At 49.8% G+C, this 21,973-nt stretch overlaps 1 protein-coding gene across 8 annotated transcripts in view; it reads left to right on the top strand.

The window, feature by feature from the left end:
- EXOC6B (exocyst complex component 6B) overlaps window positions 1–21,973 on the top strand; it is a 271,298-nt gene that overhangs the window by 162,460 nt on the left and 86,865 nt on the right. For 5 of the 8 annotated variants that reach the window (XM_084517013.1, XM_084517010.1, XM_084517015.1 and 2 more), the window contains 4 exons: window positions 2,794–2,905; window positions 6,648–6,782; window positions 7,809–7,988; window positions 12,895–12,924. In XM_084517013.1, the coding sequence (XP_084373139.1) occupies window positions 2,794–2,905; window positions 6,648–6,782; window positions 7,809–7,988; window positions 12,895–12,924 (457 nt within the window). The remainder of the gene's footprint in view (window positions 1–2,793; window positions 2,906–6,647; window positions 6,783–7,808; window positions 7,989–12,894; window positions 12,925–21,973) is intronic. The other 3 variants (XM_084517011.1, XM_084517016.1, XM_084517014.1) reach the window with 1 other exon arrangement.

The raw sequence follows: 21,973 nt of genomic DNA, 5'->3' as shown, positions 1-21,973 counted from the left end.
TGGAGCCCAGTGAGGAGACGGCTTTAAAAGCATCCACTTGCTGGAAGGCTTCCACCGCTTCCAGTGGAATTTCCCATTTTAAAGATTGGGGATATCTTCGGCAACCAGCGGCTGGAAGTGGGAGATGTCAGCTCTAATCTACCAGGACTCTGATTGTTTCTCTCCCGAACAAAGCAGCAGTCCCGAAAGCACTTAGGGTACAATTCTGAAAGTGCTGAGAATAACTTAGCTAATAAAGTTGTTAATAATACAATTAGAGGCTTGAATACCGCTTTAGGAGAGGGGGGATGAATGTGAGCTCTTCAGCAGCTCGTGTGGCTGCATCTGTGCTGGCTGTGCTGGGATGGTGCTGGATGAAATGGGGCAAATATTCAGAGTGAGCAGTCTCTGTGAGAAGTATTGCTCGTTTGGGGGGTTTGCTTTCTTTTTGCTTATTGAGAACAGAAATCTGGCTTTTCTGTTGAACCCAGAATTGTCCTCTTGGAGATACCAGCATCGCCTCGGCTCGGGGGCTGCTCTTGTTGCCACCTCATTGCACCTTTTCTCTCGAAACAAGGGGCACGCTCCAGTGCGTGGTCAAATCCCTCTCTGGATATGATCAGGTGTTTTCCAAGGAGCGTTCCTGATTTTTTTTTTCTTGGTGTGTGGGGACCTCCTGGGAGATGTCAGATCTTTCTGCTCCGCTGGCACCCAACTGCAGGGATTGCCTGGCTGCTCCCCCCAGCATAAAACTGCAATTCAGACTTTATTTTCTAGCTGATGTGGCCAACTAACAAAATGATAGCAGGAAGCCTGGGGAAGCAGTACTTGTGCCCAGAGAAAACTCAGTTAGAAGTGCTTTGAAGAGGTAAATGCAGCTTGGAAGTGCTAAGTAGTGTTATTAAGCCCTGCTTGTCTGTGCCCTGGAGGCTTGCAGGCTGAGATGTCGCTGCCGATTCCTGCGAGTGAAGTCAGGGATGGAAACAAAGCCTCCAGAGAGAGGTGAGAGCTGACAATGCCCAAAACCACTCGTTTTTCATCTCCTGGTAAGGCAGCGTCCAGAACAACCAACTGGCCACCGCGCTCTGCACCCCTGGGAGTGGTAGCACATCCTGCCACCAGCTTCTCCTTCAACCTCGGCCCATCGCAGCCTCCTGCGCTTCCCAAATCGTCAGGGACAGGCTTTGTGAGTCCCCAGTTCCCTGATTTCCCAGTACAGATTTTTTTTTTGGCCCCTTGTGAGCTGGGGGGCTTTAAAGTTCCCCCTCAACACCTCCTTGCTGTTCTCCAGCTCGTTCCCACCCTGTGCTGGCAGCACCAAGTGCCACGAGGTCCCCTTGTGCCATGTCCTTTAAGTCTCTCGTGCCTTTTTACCATCTGTGGATCATCACGGTGTTAGGTTTTATTATCCTTGCTAGATTTAACCGTGCTATTGTCTGGTGGAGGGGACCGGGGACAATCTGGGTTTCTCTTCCCCCCACATTCTGCTCCACCCTTTCAAAAACCCCAAAGCATCACCTCGGACCTCGCATCACAGAGGAGCCCTGGGATTGGGGATGTGATGTGGGCTATCCCTGACCACCACAGGCTCTTCCCTGCTAACCAGGAGCAAAATAAACTCCTGGGGATTGTTGATGATGATCTAGAAGAGATCCCCACTAAGACTTGGGCTGGTGACATTGAGTTTAGGATCCAGAAGCTGGATCCCACCGAGCTGCTGTTCCTGCTTTGACAGTGGGCAGTGGGCAGCAGGAGCAGGGCTTGAAAAGCAGCCTTCTAAACATCAGAGAAAGGGAAATAGTAAGGAAACTAGAAAATAGAAAAGGAAATAAGTAAGGTTTGGGTGCTGCTGGCCCTGGGCTGGGCTCAGTGTGCCTGGTCTGACATTAAACACACGCAGGATTTTGGAGCCGTGTGCCCTGCTCCGGGGGCACCCCCAGCGGCAACGCCCCCAGCTCGGCGCTGGCGGTGGGGTAACTGAAGGTTTGCTTTTGTTTCTCCTCTTGATCCCTGCTTTGTAATCTGGCCCATTTGTCAGGTAGAACAGGATAAGGAGCAAAAGGTCACGGGGTTGATTTACCGGGAGCCTGAAAGTTATTAATGTTTCTCAGCCTTTGCAGTTGGAAATTTTCTTTGCCGTCAGCTGCCTGTCACTGCGCTGCCAGAGATAAAGCCCCGTTGTGTCAGGGCTAATGCAGGGCCAACGACAGATCAAAGGAGCCTGCGTCGGGGCCGGCTTCCAAACCCTCCTTCAAAAAGCAGAGGTTGCACCTTGCCGTTTGGAGGGGCAAGGCGGCGTCCCTGCAGCAAAAAGCAGCGAGGCAAACCCCTGCATTGAGCAATCCTGCCGTTGCAATTGCCTGGCAAAGGCCACGAGTACGTTACAATCTGATTTAGTTGAGAAATTAATAAATAAATAAAAAAGGCAAGCAAAGTTGTTTCATTTCTCTCCCCAGCCTGGTGCGGGTTTTGATCGGAATTTGGAAAATTTCAGCTTTGTGCAAGGAGGAGCAGCTCGGCTGAAGGTGTTCATGCTAACACCGTGGGTGACTCTTCCCCTGGTGTCACCCCTGGACCTTTCAGGGATGTAGGTTTGCCCCATTAGTCTGCCTTTACATCCTAAAATACCAGAAATTTAGGTCTTTTTATGCATGTTTTGGCATCAGTATGTCGGTGCCCGTGGGTGATGTACAGATGATCAGGCAAAAGCCACCCAAGGGTCGGAGAGCAGACCAGGTGGTGAGGTCTCCGTGATTCTTTTTTTGCCTTGAGATAAAGCATTTTGCAAATCCCTCTTTAATTTCTCCTTTCCAGCTCCACGGAAGTTGATGATATGATTAGAAAATCGACGAATCTGCTGCTGACCCGAACGCTGAGCAACTGTTTACAGAATGTCATCAAGAGGAAAAACGTAGGGCTGACAGAGGTAAGACTCGGAGCCGAGCACACCAATTTCCAGGGCAGGGGACAAGAGTGGGGTTTGCTCCCTTGGAGCTCACTCCAGCACCTTTTAGAGGTGCTGGTTTGGAGCATTTCTGTGAAATATTTGGTTGGAGAATGAAAAAGAAGCTAGGCAGCAGTGCTGTGCAAAGCAAGAAAAGCTTTATACATATGGAAGGAGAAATCTTTTTTCTGCTGTTACTAGAATCACCCCCTTTTTGGATTTTTGTAACATATATCTGGGTTGAAGTGGCAGGAAAGAGGACTTCAGGGGGTGTTGGGGTGGTTTTAACGCCAGAGCTGTGAGAGGATAGGGACTGGTCTCCACCTAAAGATGTTCGAGGCAGTTCCAGCACATTTATATATGCAGCATGAACTCTGTATTGGCATTTTCTTTTCAAGATTGGTACTTTTCTGTGCGCAAAGCCAGATTTCTGTAAAGTCATGGAAGTCACAACTGTTTGGGAAGGTGTGGGGTACCCAGGCCAGGTTGGATCCCTTAGTGGGACCTCTGTGTGCTGTTGGGAACCGAGCAGGTATTAGTACAGCTGCAGATCTTTAATTAACAGTGCTGTAGGAACAGGTAACGTTCTCTGGACACCATAAATACCCCATATGGGGGAGTTTCAGAGAGTTCAGTGCATTATGGCTGTCTGTAGTTGCACAGGGTGCATCCTCAGACCTTTATCTCTGGAATCTCTCTGCTCCCTGGGGGCAAATTCCTCCTCGGTCCTGCTCGTCCAGGGGCTCCCTCCACAAAGAGGAATGCGACGCTGTGCCTTGCACTGTCCATCCCCCAAATGCTCCTTTTGCTGCTGCTGCTGCAAACAGTGGCCACCGTGGGATTGAGGGCGAACTGGGTGACTCCTTTTAGCTGCTTTTGCCCAATTTGGATGGCGTGGACATGTACGGTACGTGGAGGTGATGCCTTGCTTTGGGCTGAGAGTGGCTTCTTCATCTGTGTCGGAGGCAAGGAGGGTTTTTGTGAGAAAATAGGATTTGGACTCGATGATCCGTATGGGTCCCTTCCAACCCGGGATATTCTGTGATTCTGTGACTCTGGTGTTCATCTCTGAATCTCTCCTCATACTTATAGAGTTTCACCCTCTTCTTCCCTACCACTTGCCAAGGTACAATTAACCTTCTCCCTGCGTTGTCCCTTCCATATTTGTTTCTAATTTAATCAAAGAAAATATACTTTGAGCCTTTTTATTCCCTCCTGCCTCTTTTCTTTGCGTAACCATTGACTTGTTTGTCCAACTGGAAGCACGCTGTGATTTTCCTCCAAGCTTCTCAAATCCTTCCCTATTTAGACAAGATGAGACACAGACGTGGCTGCGTGGAGCACTGGAATTGGAGGGCAATTTGGAGAGTCACAGATCGTATGAAGGCATAGGCATGGTGTCAAAAGTGACTTCAAAAGATATTTAAGTCCCTAGCACAACTATTGCTCCCCAGATTTAATTTTATTACACAAAGCAACACTATCTGTTCCTGGGTGCTCCAGTTTCTTCTTCCAAGCCATGGGTAAGGTACTGCAAGACCGTGTACCAACCATCATGGTCTGTTAACCTCTTTAATTAATTTTTCATAAACGTGCACTTGGAATGGGAAGGAATTGATCTAGCAGGGCGTAGTGGCACACGCTGCTAAAGATGCCAAGACCAACCTGTGAATTCCTAATTACATGAAATGAGATGCAGCATCTCCACCTGGTAGCCTGAATTAACCACCAGGGACTGCTCTCAAGAGCTGAAAAAACTGAATTGCAGAAACCAGAGCTCCGGCTGCAGGAGATGTCAGTCTCAGTGTGCAGCAAGCTTTCAGCTGAGCAGCAGATTTTCCTTTTCTCTGCGTTTTCAACGACCTTGACACCCCTTAACAAAAGGGCAGGGAAAGACGATACTGTTTTTTCTGGTTTTCATTTGAATACTCAAGCAAGAAGGTGTTACCCCTCCGAGTTCACGAGAAAATGGGAACTTGAAGGAAGCGGGGTGGGAGCAGGAAAGCTCATAACCAGCGGTGGAAGAGGATCAAAGCAGGGCCTCCGAGTCTGATGGCTGATCTGAACCAATAAATGGTGGTGACCAGAGAAGAGGGTTAGGAGGAATTTCACACAGTTGGAAATATTTAATATTTAATTAAGTTGAAACTATAGGAAAATACATCACGATTGTGACGTAAGGGCTGACATAAGGAAAAGCAAATAAATGAGGACTTTTCAGAAGGCAAAACATCAAGAACAGAATTAACCCAAGGAATTCAGAAATGAGAAGCCCTCCTAGTTATGTGTGTAATGCTTTCCAGGGACCAAGTACAAAACAGGAGGATTTCAGAAAGATTGTAATTTGATTTTGTAAAGGAAAAAGCTGGCTGAAATCACAGAAGCACTGGCTGGAAGTGACTTACAGAGGTCTCTAGTCTGACCTTCTGCTGCGTTATTGCCAAACCTGGGTCACGTCAGCTCTGTCTTTCTCTACCTGACTTGATTTTTCCAAGACGTAGGTCCCACAGCTTCTTTGGGCACTCCGCTGCAATTCTTAACAACTCTTTTTGTTCCTAATATCCCAGCTGAGCCTCCCAGTCTGTGGCCATTGCCCCGTCTTATGCCACCTGGCACCAGCGCGAGCTGGGTGCTGTAATCTCTGCAGCATTACTGCAGTCTTGGTGTGTACGCAACACTCAGGTCGGTGCTTCAACATGAAAGGATCAAAGAGGCAAAAAGAAAAGGAACAATGCTCCGCCTGGCACGGCACTGCCTATTTCCATCTCATTCAGAAACAACTGATTTGTGTTTCAAAATAATTTCTTTAGAAGAGGTAACTGCAGACTACCACACCATACCCCGGCAATTAAATTATGTCAATCCGGAGCATTGTAATGCCTCCTCTGTCTGCAAGAGCAGGGTTTTGGCACGATATCTGAGCTAGATGTTTTTTGGAAGGGTTTCGCTACGGCTTATGTTACACCTTGAAAATATTCACGGCGGTCTGCACAGAAGAAAAGGTACCTGCTTAAGGAATTAGCGATGTGTTTGGCTTCCAAGTCAGCGATCCTTGAGTGGGAGCTGGGATTGTTTTCCTCTGGATTACAAACCTTTACGCTGATTGACTTCGGCAGAGTCTTTTGCTCTGCAGTTGCCTTTAAAGCCCCAAAGCAGCGCCACGGGAAGGCAGCTGAGAAGACAGCATTAAGAAAATTGCAGATAATGGTGGGTGCGATAACCAAGGAGGTACCAGGGCAGGATCTGCTGTTCACCACACCACCCTTGGAGAAGCAAAACCTTGTGGTGGCTTTGTTGAAAGCCTTGGGGTGATGTTGGTAGGTGTCACTCAAGGCACGGGTTGGTTAGGGTTCACGAGCAGACGGGATACCTGTGATTTGGCATGGCACCTCTTTGTAAGCCTGTTGCGTTTGAGCTGTGCTGAAACCAGAGCTGACTGACAGCTGAATGTAGGAAAGTCATGAAAAAAAAAAGCTTTTGTGATACGAGTGGCTGTCATGGGAAATGCTTTTTTTCAAAAAAAAAAATTATCTTTTATTTAAGTCTCTGCTGTTGTTAAAGGAGGAGAGCCTTTGAGTGTGGAGCAAAGCTTAGTGTGTTTGCACAGCGTCAGCTTTTCATGCCAGAAGTTCTTAGAAATTGGCACCCAGCAGCCTGGCACCTCCCTGGCTTCGGGAGCACCTTTCCTGAAGACTTCTTTTTCTCTTTTTTTTAACCTTTGCAGCTTGTACAGATCATTATAAACACGACCCATTTGGAAAAATCGTGCAAGTTCCTAGAGGAATTCATAACCAATATCACCAACGTACTTCCAGAGACTGTCCACACTACGAAACTTTATGGGACCACGACTTTTAAGGTGAGAACGTCTGTAAATGGCTCCTCTGGGGAGCTGCTGTTGGTTTTTGGGTTCAGAGGATCTGTTTTCAAACCAGGTGCGTGGATGCGTGGACGGAAGGAGCTGAGCTGAGCTGAAAGGTAATTTTGGCATACCCTGGGAACTGTATGCCATCAAACGAGCTTTTTGGGCTTGTCCTTCAGAGCAGCTCTACGCTTTGCTTCTGTCGAGATCGGGAGCCTTTGTAGCCCTAATTTACAGGCTGTGACTGCAACACTTATTATCTGCAGGATTAAGCAGCTTTTAAACAAAAGCCTGATTTTTTTTTTTTTTAAATGAACTTCGTTTTGCTGTTTGATCTCCATACAGCATTGCATACATCTGGCCATGAACACAAGCTCTCTCCTTTCACCCGAGAGAATAGATCTTCAGAAATTAAATTTTTGCCTCTTTCCATCTTTTAGTGTTGTTAAATACTAAAAGGAGTGGAAATGCTAAAATTCAGGTCCGAAAGAAAGTGCTGGAATTTCTCAGTCTTTAAATCTTCAAATCCTAACCCTAGAGGATCCTCCTCAGATACTTTACATGAAGTCCTAAGACTATAACTGGTCATTGTGGGGCATCTGCATTGTGCCCAGTGCCCAGAGAGCAGGAGACAGGATCAGTGCCAAGGACTCCAGCAATGGCAGGGAATTGATTAGGTGAGGTTTGCCCTTGGGATAACTCAGCAGGAGATGAAAGCCCCACGACCCCAGGGAATTCCCTTCCTCATCCCATCCAGCAACATCTTTTCCTGCTTGACCTGAGGATAACTTTTCCTATCCTTGTTCTGGCAGGGAAGCTCTGGGCTTCCAGAAGATCTGGCAGCACAAGTCCCACCAACACGAGCTATCCCGAGGCTGTTGCAACCATGTAGTTCCCTCCAGACCCTGTCCTGTGCTACTTTAGGGCTAAGTTTCGGGCCAGTGCATCCTGTAGCTCAGGGAGCACCTGTGCAGAGGCGTGGTATGGAGTCTCCATCCCATACAATATCACCTTCTTTCACAGGATGCCCGCCACGCTGCTGAGGAAGAGATTTACACCAACCTGAACCAGAAGATCGACCAGTTCTTGCAGCTGGCAGATTACGACTGGATGGCCATGGAGCCGGGCAGCAAGGCCAGTGACTACCTGGTCGACCTCATTGGCTTTCTGCGCAGCACGTTTGCCGTGTTCACGCACCTCCCGGTAAGCGACCACCCAAATTTGCTTTCTTTTTCTATCCAAGGAGCACACGGACACCTGACGGTGCTGCTGAAAGTGATGGTTGCTCAAGCCTCATGGAGTGAGATAGAAATGGGGCCTTACACAAAGCGTCAAGTGTTATGAAATAGCAAATCTATTTTTAAAGTGAGCTATTTCATGTGTTAGCACAAGTCAGGCTTCGGCGAGAGTCTCCCCAAATATGTCTGATTATTTGTGAATCTACTTACGTGAGAATGAGGGAAAGAAACCTCCCAGTCCACCAGCAGAGGTAGGATCACAACTCACTCCCACCTATATTTTAGAGACGTTAACTTTCAGCTTAACAGACATTCCACGATTATTTTGAGAGGTCCCAGCAGAAGGGTGTGCATGACTTGAGCTGCAGATACGTTTCCAACTGTTTGTCCAATGCCGTACATCAAAATATTGCTCTGCGTCGTAAGGCAGCATATGTTTCTTTCTTTTCTCTGCTGTCTAAAATATGCCTGTGTTTATGCTGTTACTGCGATCAAAAATGTCTTTTATGTTGTGTTTTTTTTTGCACTTGGCTGAGTAGTGTCCCCTCGAGTAGGAAAAATGTAACCATCAGGGAGTTCATTTTTGCTCAGACAGCTTTTTTTGCTTTTAAACAAGATTTGTTCTGAGCTGTCTGGATATATACTTAGGAGTCTCTTCAATCAGCAGGTATGTTGAAATAGCAAATCTTCTGAACACTGTATTTGTCCTAAAAGCAATTTCACATCTTTCTTCTTCACTGGCCTGCTATTTATTTGTTGTTACTGGATGCCCAGGATTATAGAGTAATGGCACACAGCGTGGGCACCTTTTTATTGGCTTGGCTATGAACGGGAAGAGAAGGCTGATAATACACAAGGACACTTCTTAGCTTCATTCTGCTGGTTTGTGTCTTGGTGATTGCACCATTGGAAGGGATGTTTAAGCCCTCCAGAGCTGTTCCAGGAGGTGTCACAGCCCCAAAACTTCAGCAGTACCTCGCAGATTCTTCCACATAGTTCATGTCCTTGGCCTTCTCCATCATGGCAGCAGGATTCGGTAGCTGATGGAAACGAGCTCTGCTTAAAAGTGGTTGGAGAAGCCACCAAAAGAGAAATGAAAGCGGCTTTTCCCAGTGTTTTTATAGGGATATTTATATGGCAAATTAACACTGAAGGTCTCAGGAATGATTGCAGAATACCTGCTTGTTCACCCCACACACGCACGTGTGCCACCGTCCATCCTTGGTCCATCCTTCCCCTGCAGAGAGGTGAAGAAAAAAGCCCGCTGATGCTTTTTTTTTGTCCCCCAACGCAGAACAATTTGGGGAGGGTGAGCTCCCAGCACCGCAGCGTGGCTGACGGGAGGGATGAGGATAGGGAGAGGAGCCCGCGATGATTTATGAGACGGGCCTGGAGTGATTTATCTTCCTTAAACATTAACGTTTCCATTCTGAACTCATCAAAATTGTTTCGGAGACCGGGAGGGCAGCAAATCAGCCGGGATGGCTCCAAGCAGCCTTTCTGTTCCGCAGCTGCACCGAAAGCACCCAGTGGGTGAGGAGGCTGCTGGCCACGGTGGAGGAGCCAGGTAACGTGCTGGGGCTGCTCAGAAGCTCTCCTCGGAGCATCACACGGCACTGAGCCTGCCTCCAGCCCTCAGACAGGGCAGGCAGCTTAATCAGAGGCTGAGGTCTAATTTGTGAAGCTGTAGATCAGGGTTAAACGGCTGCTAGGAGAGAGAAGTCTGGGATTTGGGGTATTTTGGGGTTCCTGCCTTGAGAGGAGTGTTACGGAGACGAATCCTTTGCACTTTGCTGGCTGGTCCTTGATGAGTCAGGAAGAACCAAAGGCAAGGTACCCAGCTCCCTCGGTGATCCCTTCTCGTGAGGCTCAAGGGTCTTTTCCCGGCAACTTCTTTAGAAGCACTTTAAAACCTGAGTGCATTTCGGAGTGATTTGTAGGGGACGAGGCGTGGGAAAGCCCCCGTCTGTCTACAAGAACAGAAAAATGAAGGCGATGTTTGTGAAAGCGCCGAGTGTACGGGATGTGCTTCCTCTGGGGGAGGAAGGAGTGAGAGGGCTTGGAGAGGGAAAGGAAGCATCTCCAGAAAGCACGGATTGTCAGTCCTTGTGGGACGGCCAGTGGCAAGGTAGGGCCTTTAATATACTGCTGACCTACATCCAGCCCCAAATGCACCACAACATTACAACCTAAAGGAGCTGCTGTCCTGTTTGAGGAGTTTGCAGCCTGTTCCTGCTATAAAATACAAGATTTCCACACTTGGGTAGCTTACAGGGAGAGGGAAGGGACTGCTGTGTCTGTCCCTGGGGAGTGGAGCATCTTCTCATTCCTGGAAGTGGTCTGTGCTCAACGCCTGCCCCTCTGATCCCTTGGCTTCTGCTGCTTTGGGTGCCTTCGTGCTCCGAATTTCTGCCATTAAACCAAATCGAAGAGCTCCCTGCTGGCGGGTGACCTTGCAGCAGGTTTTTAGGAGAAGGAGAGCGGCAGGCTGAGGAGATGACTAAGTGGCAGGAGGCGAGCTGCTCGGCGGCCCTTTGTCACGACAGTAATTACCCCGAAAACAAAACCCTTCACCTGCTGATCAAAGAAACTCGGCCCGGGCATGTCGGCGGTTCCCCGTGCTAAAATTACAGCAACAAAAAGCTCTGTCCTGTAATATAACAGAGCCGAAAGCCCTGATCCTGCAAAAATGCAGGCGGTTGCTTAACTTGACGTGTGAGTAATCCCATTGTGTTGGCCGGGGCTGCTCGTGGGCAGGAAACTTCCCCGGGGTCAAGGCTCGGAGAGCGCAGCGGGGCCCAGCAAACGGCCTTGGAGGGTCCGGCTGTGCCCGGGCAGCATTTTGGAGAGGCTCGGGGACAGGAGAGGAGGGGAGGCGAGGTGCTGAGCGAGCAAAAAGCTCCGGCTGTGTCCCTTTGGGGGATACAGGACCAAATCCTTCCTGGATTTATTTTGGGGAGGGGTGAACACCCCTGGCTAAAGCTGCTCCTGGCTCGTGGGGTGGCACCGAGCATCCCCTCCTCCTTCAGTGTCCAGGCAGGAGGTGCAAATCCTAATTTTTCCCCTTAGAGCATCGGAGGAGCTGATTTTTTTCCCTTCCAGCTGCAGGGAAGAAGCATTTGCAGCATCTCCTTCTGCTTGCCCGTGCCAGGGGGGCGGCGGTCGTTCCCAAAACCAGCAGAAAATGCCTCAGCCCGGGAGTCCCCAGAACCTTTTGGCTTTTTTTGCAGCTTCGCTTGGGGACGGCCAGCCCAGGGGAAAGGGGGTGAAAAGTTCATGGTGAAGTTAACGGGGCTTTGGTGCATGCCGCCGCCGCTGCTGCTCGGGCTTTTCATGGTGGTTTATAGCCACAATTCGAAAATGCTCCGCTAAGTGCCCCAAATGTCTCAAAGCAAATAACATGCTGGTGGAAATAAAAGCAGAATTAACATTTGGCTTCGAGGCTGCCCTCTTCCTGCGTTAACCAGGGAGGGTTGGTTACGGCCGCTGCTGCTCTGCTTATTAATATGGGATGCTCAGGCCTCCTTTAAAAGAAAATATCTTTTTTTTCCCCCCCCCCTTAATGTTAAAGAAAACAACGTTTTGCTGGGTTTTCAGAGGGCCGCGGCCTCCAAAAAATGAACATTTTCGGCATCGCACTTTTAAAAAAGAATGACTGAAAAAGCCTTTTGTCTCTGATGGCTGATTGTTGTTTTTATTTCTTGTTAGACAAGTTAATGTAAATCGCATTGACAGGGCTACTCCAAACACACTGATTTGTTGACATTAAGCTTTTCAAAGATGGAGGGTTGTGTCAACACCTACAGTGAACTGTCAGGTTAACAAAGCAAGGATGTTTTCCTGGGGGAGGGGAGCGGGGCAGGGGGGAAGGGGTGTGTTTTGTTTTTATTTTAAGTTTCCTTTAATCCTCTGTTAGTCTTGTATCTTGATAACCTCCTTTGGAAGGTAATCAGGGCAGGTCAAGAGGTGATGGTGACCCGGGAAGGGGAAGCAATCTTTCAGCGATCGAACAAACTCCAACCTCCGCCAGCCCGAGCAGTTCAGCGGGAACTCTCTGCGGAGGGTTTTTTTTTTTTTTTTTCCTCTTTTTCCCCCCCCTTTTGTGCTTATTTTTGCCAGATGGCAGGCACAGATTTCAGCTGGAACTGCGCAAACGCTGCGGACGCTCTGCCTGGAACATTTTGCCTTATTCACCATATTGGCATCTCTTCCCGGTTGCAAATAAATACGCTGGCCCCAGCGGGTTTTGCATTGGTGGAAAGAGCTTTAAAAGTGTTTATTTTCTTTTTAAAGAGAACAGTTACCTATGTTTTTCTTTTAAAAGCCAAATCCTGCGTAATATGTGAAAGGGCAAAGACGTGCATGGAGGTAAAAACGCACCGCAAGCCCGAGCTCCGTACCAGCCTTGACCACACGGGGAGAGAGGGTCATTTATTTCACTGAGTGGAAAATAACTGTCAGGAAAACGTGGTACGAGCACCAAAAACACGTACTTTAGGTCTGCACGAATCCAGCCTGTGCTTAGGCAACACCCCCTTGCCCTTGGAGGAGCCGAGCGAGTTGTGCAGACATCTGCGGACACTGGGGTTGGAGGTGTGCCCGTGGGCATCTTTTGTGCCCATTTCACAGGCGGCAAAGCCGAGGCAGGGGGCTGGTGGCTTGCCCCAGGTGGCACGGCGCTTTTTAATATCAGGGCCAGCAGCAAAAGTGGCACTCGGGGCGCTTGGTGACTCGTTCCTGCCGCAGCTCCTGCCTCGGTCGGAGCGGTGAGGGGTTGGAGGCGCCCGGTGGGTGTGCAGCTCGCTGCCTGGCTCGCTGTTGCTTTGCTCTCTTCTGCACTTGACCTAAATTCCCTGTGTTGTCCTCTGTAGGGGGATGTAGATGTCCACTCTACAATGTCGGTGAGTACACGGCGCTGTGTCGGGCGCGTGCCGGCTGCTCTGCTCGCACCTCCAGCGTTAGAGGGTGAGTTGAACCAGAAGAGGTCGTGGCTCTCGAAAGGGAGGAAAGGCAAATAATGAACGTTGGGTGGAAGTTTGTCCCTTCCTCTGCTGCCCACGCAGGTTTTCTTTCGGTTTCTGAGATAAAGCAGTAGAACAAATAGGCTGGGATAGCGGGTTTCCTTGCACACAAGCGTGCCGTTGCAGTAGCATTGATCAATCGCTGCTTTTAGGACCACGTCCCATTTAACTACCTCCTTTTATCCCCCATGCATCCCTAAATGTGCGAGGAATTAGGGGCAGTGCCTGCTATTAGGGAAAGCACGATGGGATTTGCAACCTCTACTTGAAAGAGAAAAGACCTTTGTAAATCCCCCCGTGCGCCCTGGGTTCTGTTCAGCATATATCTCCCTTTCGAGCTGACAGCCTCTGTTGCCCCGTGGGGATTTCCCTCCTGGTCTAAGTGCTCCGACCCGATGCTGGGACTGCTAAACCTTCCCTCTGGCACTATTGTTCGAATATTATTTTTCCGGAGAGCAGCGTGGGCTCTTGGACGCTGCTATCGCCCCGTTTGGATTAGGGCAATTAGCACAAAAGACAGCCGAGCAGACCTTTAGGACCTGCCTTCTGGTTCAACGAATGCCTCTGATTGTTGTCGTTTCTGCTTGGTTCGTGTGCGGGAGGAAAGCTCAGGCATTTTTTTTTTCCCCGGGGCAGATGGCAAAGCGCTCTCGAGCTGCCGTGTTGTGCCTGTTCCCGTGTCCGCGAGCCGTGGCACGTGCCCACGAGCGCCTCGTGCTCGTCGACACGAGGCGGCTCGCTGCAGTTGTGTGCTGTGAGACCCAACCTGTGCTGTGGTGGAGCTCCCAGCTTCTGCTTCTGCGCCTCCAAGCCCTGCTCTTTGCTCGAGCTGCCTGCCGGTGTGTCGCGGCGTGGTTGGGTGCGTGCGCCTGGAAACCGAGCATGGCCGAGCCTCGAGTCTTTATGGGCTGCAGGCACCTGGGGGGCTCTGAGTCAGCATCGAGGTCTCAAATCAACGCCAATTTCTGGAAAGAAGGAGCCTGCTGAAAGCAAGCCGAGGCCAGATGCCACCAAAGCTGCGACTTGGATCCCGCCTCGCGGGGCAGGGATGCGTCGTGCTCGCTGGCGGTGTCCTGGTGTCCTGCTTTGGCAGGGGGCTGGGACCCAACAACCTCTTGAGGTCCCTTCCAACCCCTCCAATTCTGTGATTCTGTGGTTCTGTGACCCCATCCCTCCGTGTCCACCAGTTTCCAGGGGCGATGCTGAGCGTCACCGTGTGCTGGTGGCCTTGGGGCGTACCGCAAGAGGGACGGATGCACAAAGTAGCGTTGCCTCTGGCTTCCCAAGACTTCCAACAATTTAGAAGCCAGATGTATTTATTTCTTTAATTGAATCCAGTGCCTAGACAGCTATGGAGTCAGCTTCCTATGGAGAGGGGTGCATTAGTTTCATTAAGGTAAATCAATGAAAAGTAATACCTGGAGGTCCCCTGGAAAGGGTCAGGAATGGAGTAATCCCTTTATATGGTGGGACTTTGCTGGACTGCTCTGAGTTGGTTTTGTTTCTAACGGCAACAGATTCTAATTTTCCTTTTAACCCCTCTAATTTTTTGTTCTCCTGGTAGTTTGTATTAATTGGTGGAAATAAATCACCGATCCGTCTGTCTAGGAGGGATTTAAAAATAAAGATCTGCTCGCAGCAAGTAGCAGCACAAAGAAGCAATTGTAGCAGCGTTTAAAAAGTCTGGTGGGAAGCGGTTGTGGCTGATCCTAGAAGGGTCTTGGTGTAGTAGATACAGACAAAAAACAGATAATAATAAAAAAAAAAAGTGATTTGCCTGGGATGCAGACATGGATGGGACTGAGAGCAGTGTCCAAAATCCTTTGTGCGCTTCCTCTGCTCTCCAGAGATAATCCTACCCTCTCGAAGGGTTGCTCGGACCAGTTTACCCTAAAGGTTGGGCAAAATGCCCTTAAAATGAGCGTGCCCTGCTCAGGAGAAGACGAGGTTACGGCTGGAGCAGCACTGCACGGCTGTGTGGTCCTGTGCTGCCTGCCTGGCTGTGGGCTGGTGGCTGCGAGTTACCTTCCTCCTCTTCTCAAGCGTCTCTGAAATCCTAAATATTTCCAAAAATGAAGGGCTCGAAGCACGAACCAAAGGTTGCTTTAGAGCAAGGAGCAAAAGCGCTCAAATACGGTGGATTTAGCTTTGTTGGCTGGGGAGAAGGCTGACCTCTGATTAACCCAGGAGCGCTAGTTAACTAGAATCCGGGTAAGCCAAGTTATCTTGTAATTACATGGTTTCTTGTACGCTTTCAGCACTTTGAAAATTAATTGAAGCTAAAATGCCCAGTCCCATAAATCCTTTAAACCAGGGTGTGCACGCTTACCTAGGAATTGCTTCCCTTTGTGTAGTCACCTTGGCGTGTTTGGCTTTGATTTTTATTTTACAAACTTAAGAGTTATAAAGCTATTTTATGCTTACTTTTGCGTGCACATACATACACAAAGACTCAGATGTGTGGTACGGGGAATTTGGCAGTCGAAAATCCATCCTCGGCGGGAGGAATTCGAACACGCCTGCTGCTTCCTGCACCGGAGCCCAGCGCAGAGCTTCCAGCAGCCCCAGCAGAAGTTAAAGTATGTTTTTTTCCCTTTAGGCTCAAATTTAAGTGAAACAATAGACTTTGCAATTACACGCTTTCCTCTGGTTTCATGCACTGGCAACCTGAAGTCTTGAAGGCTCCTCTTAAGCAGCGAGGGTGCAGAGGAATGCTGATTTACGCCCATCTGCTGCAGAAGCCCCCAGGTGTCTTGCGTGGCCTCACCTCGGCAGCAGAACAACTGAAGGAGCCCGATCTCCTCTTCACCTCTCCTCTGGGATCCCCGGGACTGAATTTGCCCGGAGAAATATCAGGAATTTGTGCGGAATATTTGGAGCTGAGCACGGCTGAGCGCTCGAGCAGGCTAGGATGGTGGCAATGGCACACAGAGAGGCACCCACCATGCGTCCTGCAGCCCAGGTTAGGTATGGCACAAGAAAGGAAGCAAAGCGTTTATAAATACAGAACCTTCTGGGTTTCTCATGATTGCTCTGGTCTTCCTTCATCACATTTCATGAATGGCAATAAATAAGGAGAAGCTGGTGTGCTGATAAGAAACCCCAAACCAACCGCGAGTTACCAGTCTTTTTTTGCAGTTTTCATTTTCTTCTCTCCATTTCTCAACTAGAACACGTAAATATTGGAAATGGAAATTTCGTGTAGGGTTTAGCTGCTGGAAAAACACAAAAACAGCCGAAGTTTCACGCGCTTCTTGGGTCGGTCACTGCTCCTCAATCATCCGCTCTGATCGCCCAGCTTGGAAACAAAAACCTTCCCAATTGGGTTGGAAGTGGCGTGGTGTTTTTTTTTTTTTGTTGTTTTGAGCTCATCTTTTTTTTTTTCCAGTCTGCTCAACATCTGGGGCTTAAGTCATGTAGGCGTTCTGCTTCCAGCAGGCAGCCGTACGTCACGGCAAGCACGCCGACCCCTCCGCTGGGCATCGTGGCGAGCGGGGATCTACCCGGGCGTGGGGTCTGCATGGATCATGAGAAACCCTTCGTGCCAAAGGGCTCTGCGGCGAGGAGGAGCACAGCCTCCTGTTCTCCAGGCCTCGAGATCTTTCACCTTTTATTTATAACACGGCCACTAGGAGTATATTGCGAAGACGAAGCAAGAGCACTCTCTCTTTTTAAGTCTTCCCGCTGCCGTAATTGGCAGATGCTTTGCCCTGATAAATCAGCAGAAACGAGCGTGGTTCTAGCTCTTCGTACGTTAGGGAGAAAATGCAAAATCTGTGTTTAATCAACTTTTTGTTTCCAAAATGGCAGCTGCTTTGTATTTAATGGAAAATCAGACTCTTCCCAATGGAAAGAATGTTATTCCCAAAGCGAATACAAAAGAAAATAAAAGCCACAAAAGAGGAGGATGAAATATGTCATTTATTTTTTCTCGTTCGTTCCAGTTTTGCTCTCTGATAATTGTCGGGCCACGGCTCTGGTTTGTGTCAAGTAACTCAGAGTCTCACCCCGTGGACATGGGGACCAGGAGAGCCTCGCCGAGCGCTCGGAGGGCTGCGTGGCGCAAAGAGGACCGAGAAAAATTACGGCTACTTCTCGCGTGCATATAAAGAGACTCATTAAACACAGGTTATTTATGGGTTTAAATTTGTTTATTTATGGGTTTAATTCCGCTGCGGAGGTGCCTCCGTCGTTAGGGCTTCATATTTTTCCTTGGCACCTCTTGGTGCGGGATCTCAGTGTCCTTTTGTGGAGGTGAAGGAGCCCTCCTTTGGGGAGCCTGTCCCCGTGGCTGCAGGGAGTTCATCTCATCTACAGCCCCGTTCCTTCTCGGTCTGCTGCTCGAGCCTGCTTGCAGCAGTGTTAAGGCTGAAACACATTAAAACATTAAAAAAAAATTAGTTTTTGGGGAGGTTGCCAAGCTGACACTGTGGCAAGCCGAAAGTCCCGGTTTTGTACGATGCAGTTTAGGGCTCCCTCCCGTCATGACATGGAGATAACTTCTGGGGGAAGGAGCAGTGATTTGAGCTGTCGTGACGTGCTCTGTCTGTAAGTTTTGGGTTTTGCTGGAGTTTTTCTAGCTGCTTCCATGCCGAGCTCTCCATCTCCCCGCCTCGTGGTGCCGTTTCTCATCGCAGCAAGGCCAGGTGGGCGTTTGCAGCGCAGCACGTAGCATGACGGAGCGTTCAGAGAGCAGATAGAGGAGGTAAATGTGACTTCCTAATCTGTAATTGTTTAAAAAAGAGGGTCACGGAAAGCAGGAGGCAGGTTTGGAGCGGGAGCTTGTTGCCACAGGGCGCTGCCAAGCCACCAGCCCACTGGGAGAACTGGGAGCAGATCCGTACGCAAATACTGAGAGCATCTACAGGTAAACCAAGTAGGCTGATGAGTTCAAAGCACGTAATTACTGGCTTTTCTCGAAGCTCGATGCCATCATGTGTCAGTTTTCCCACCCGTGTGCAGCTGAAGGTCCCTGCACAGCTCTCTGAACCATCTCCAGACAGAGCTGGGTGCTCCGACAGCGCCGCTCATTTCTGGTGCGCCAGGCTCTGTGCACAACAATTCCCATCCTAGACTTTTAAAAAGATGTTAATTAAAAATATCTTGCCGTGCATTTTTAAGAAAAAGCCCCGGGTCTCAGAATCCCTTATTTCCGTGTGTTTTCTGCATACGCACACCTAGCAGCTCCCTGGCTGAGGCTGTGCTGCCGAGCTGCCCGGGGAAGGGCCTCTGCCTGCTCCCTGCCTCCGCAGCGCTTCAAAGCCTCTGCCCTGCGGTCACCGCCACAGCTGCGGCCCGAGGTACTTCCCTTCCCCGCCCGCTGCCCTTCCTCCTATTTATTTATTTTCCTATTTAAAAAAAAAAAAAATAAAGTGGACGGCGCTCGTTGGCTCTGACAGCACAGCTAAAGCGCGCGGGGGGGGGGAAAGAGCTGATGTCTCCGTGCGTGCCCGTGCCTTTATCCCGGATTGGTTAAAGAAGAGGAAAAAAGAGAAAAAACAATATATATGAGCCCGATGTGCTGCTCTGTGTGGGAGCCTCGGGTCTCCCCCAACCCCATTCCAAACAGCCCCAAGCTGTTGGCTTGGGCATCTTCCCCAAACCAAGCTCCTGGGACTTTTTTTCATTGGCACCTGAAGGGTTTTGCGTCGAACCGCGGTGCTCAGTGTAACCGGCTGCCCGGTTTGCTTTGCTCCTGGTGAAGATAATCGCTGGATTTGCTTTTTTTCCCCCACAGCCCAGCACGGTGGCCGGCCAGGTCGGTGGTAGCCACGGCTTTTGGCTCCTCGGGTGCTTGCAGGGGGAGCAGATCTTTGCCTGAGGCCAATTTTACTTGAAGCTCTGCTCCTTGGCACCGCTTTAAGGGTCTTGTGGGTTCACTCAGCTGAATCTGAGACTTTCTGGCGAAAAGGTGTCTCGTGTTTCTGGTGAAAAGGTGTCTCTGTTAGGTGATAGGGACGAGTGAAGTGATGGGGAGACAAAAAATCCCGGTTTCCATCAGAAGAGGCTTTGGCAGTGTCTTGGTGGTGACGTTCAGCTTCAACCTCCTGACCTGCTGATGGCAACGAAGCTTCTCCCACAAGCCACTAAATCTTTCCGGGTTTAAACTCCTGAATGGACCTGGGGGCTCTGTATGGGACCTTGTTGGCACTAGGGGCCCGGTTGTGCTTTGAGACCCAAAATACCCCCTTCACAGAAGCACGTGGGCAGCCTTCTTTCTTCTTTTCTTCTCCTTTTGCAAGTTTGGCCACCAGAAAACCTCTGCTTTTATCTCCCCAAGTAGCATGAAGGACCTGATGGAGGACCAAGGCGCATCCCCTTCCCCGGCAGGCGTTGCTCCGTGCTCAGAGCCCCAAGCTCTGCTCACCTCCTCCTGCTCCTGGTGCTTGGGGTTCCTTGGTTGTTTTTTTTCTGTTTTCCTTGTTTTTTTTTGGTTTTCCTTGGCCAGTTCCAAACCCGGAGAGGCTGCATCTTGGTGCCAGTCGCCTTCAGCCAAGCCCACGGTCGACACAGAAGCCTCAACGCGTTGCTCCTGGGGTGACTTTATGGGACAGGAGATTAAATACAGGGCTCGGCGGTGCCTGCAGTCAGCCAGCAGCCCCTGACCCCCTCACATCCATCCCCTCGTGCCCCACACGGCCACACTAACTTTGATTCTTCGGGGTTACACTAAGTGTGAGCTCTGCTCTGGGCCATATTCCTTCAGCCCTTGGCTCTCCCCTCGGCACCATCAGATGCATCCCTCGCTCCTGGCCCTCTTCATCCTGGGCACAGTCATTTTTATTTGCAAGGCGTTGGGTGCAGACCCGCGACAACAACAACAAAAAAAAGACGATAAATATTGGGTCAGAATTGAGGATGGATTTCTGTGGGGTTAACAGCAGCTTTTCCATTTGCTTGTTAAGTAAACTTCTTGGAACTGCAAAAGTACTCAACGTACGTTTGTTTTGACATTTTGTGAAGTGTTAAATGTATCTGGATGTGGGTCTGGGATTTCTTTTTGCCATCTCCAGTGAGTGCCGAACGATTTTGCCTTTAAAAAACAACGAGAAGAACAACTCCGGGTGCTGTTAAGAAGAACCTGGTAGATCGGGATGCCAATGAAGCTCTCCTCTCCGTGTCAGCAGGGCTGATTTACGGATTTTGCCACAGTTTGGTGAGGTTTGGAGCTCCGGTGCTGCCGATAGAAGGGGCAGTCCAGAGGTGTCAGGGGGGCGCTGGGGCACGAGGAAATCGCTTCTGCCTCTGGGGATCTTGCAGCATCTGAGATCTTCATCCATGCCTGTGCAGAAGGTGTCTGCTGGCCTTATTCTCAAGGGGTGACAGGCTCCAGGTTTGTTCTGGTCTGAGCTTTGTCCTGTACCAGCTCCTCCCTCCGTCAGGTACCCAACAGATCTCCAAGCACGGTCACTCATCGGGATAACTCGATTTATCCAACCGCGATTTCTGTGCCCCCAGCTCCTGGTGGTGAGGAGCTGCCTGGTGGCAACTGTTCAGGTCGAACCAATAAAAAGTTAAAAGCAGGGAGAACACAAGAACAAGGACAAGATAGTCAGTAAATAATCCAGAAAAGGGACTTCGCCTTTCTGCCGTCGTTTCTTAGAGGTTTGACGTTGCTGAATGCTTCCTCATCTATAACAGCATCGCTTGCCGCCTCTGTGAAATATTCTGCCAGTGTTGCATTAAGACTTGGAAAAGACAAGAAATTCAGTGTTAAAATTACTGGGATGAGCTGTGTTTATAACCAAGCAGACGCTTAGTATCAAGGGTTTCATTTTTCCCCCCGTTTTCTGTTGTCTGAAGCGTGCGGACTTGCAAGTCTCGGTGTAGTTACCCAAAGCAGTCTTGACGCTTGGTGCAGATTAAAAAGAAATTCTGCTGTTAATAATAATAATAATAAAAAAAGGAAACTCTGAGACCCTTTGAAACCTGTCAGGCTTTGTTTTTCATGGAAACCTTGCATTAATTCGTTGGCGGGTTGGTGGGAGCGCTCTCGGTGCTACGAGCGGACCTTTGTGCGCATTTTGACGGCCGCGTTGCACAAAACTTTGGACGAGGGAAAAACGAGAGGCACCGGCAGGTCCTCGCTTGGCAGAAGCAGAGGTGCTGAGGGCACTGCTCTGGGGCCCCCCGGGTCTCCTGGGGGCCGGGGGCTGATGCCAGCTTGCTCGGCAGCGGTAGGTGCGTGCCGGGGAGCCCCTGCGCCCCGCAGCGAGGTAGGTAGCGGCAGCCCGGTCCTGATTGCACGCTAAGATTAATGGGTATTTATTTTAACAACCATTCCGTTTCAGTAGCTTTTAATGAGTCCTTTGATAGCGAGTTCCTTAATTAACAAGGCAGCCTTTCAGCTCTGCCCTTCCCTAATTGTTAACATATTTGCTGTTTTCAAACAAGCGCGCTACCGTCAGCGGTGCCGGCTCCGCGCTGACCTTCCCCACCGTGGCTGCTCTGCCCCCTGGGAACCCCAAGGGTTTCGGCTGCTGCCCGAGGATGAAATGCAGCTGAAATGAGATGATTTCATGGCTGATTTCCTGCAGCGTGATTGACTCCGCAGGGCTCGGTGGGGTCCGAGGAGAGTTGCCTATGCCAATGCGCTCCAGTAGGCGCCGCCTGGCTTACCTCTGCGGGAGGGCATCAAAGAGGTTTGGCTCCGTTCTTTGGCACGGCCACAAGTGGCCTCTTTGGATCTGACACCCCTGTGCCTGGAGAAACCCCCTGGGGGAGGACAGCGTCACCTTCAGAGGTGTTGTGAAAACCCCAGCTGCAAATTGCACCAAAGGCAATGGGCAGAGGGATTCCTAGGAGGAATAACAGAGAGATTCTCGTCGAGAAACAAACCCAAAGTTATTCCTTGCGTGCTCAGGAGGAGAATTGCTTCGTTTTGCTGGCCACTGGACCGTGTTTAAGACGGTGTCTTGGCCGCTGAGCT

Source organism: Aythya ferina (genome assembly GCF_964211825.1).
Source record: "Aythya ferina genome assembly, chromosome: 4".
Classification (NCBI taxonomy): Eukaryota; Metazoa; Chordata; class Aves; order Anseriformes; family Anatidae; genus Aythya; species Aythya ferina.
The sequence above is the reverse complement of the archived record's forward strand: the minus strand, read 5'-3'. Positions and strand labels throughout refer to the sequence as shown.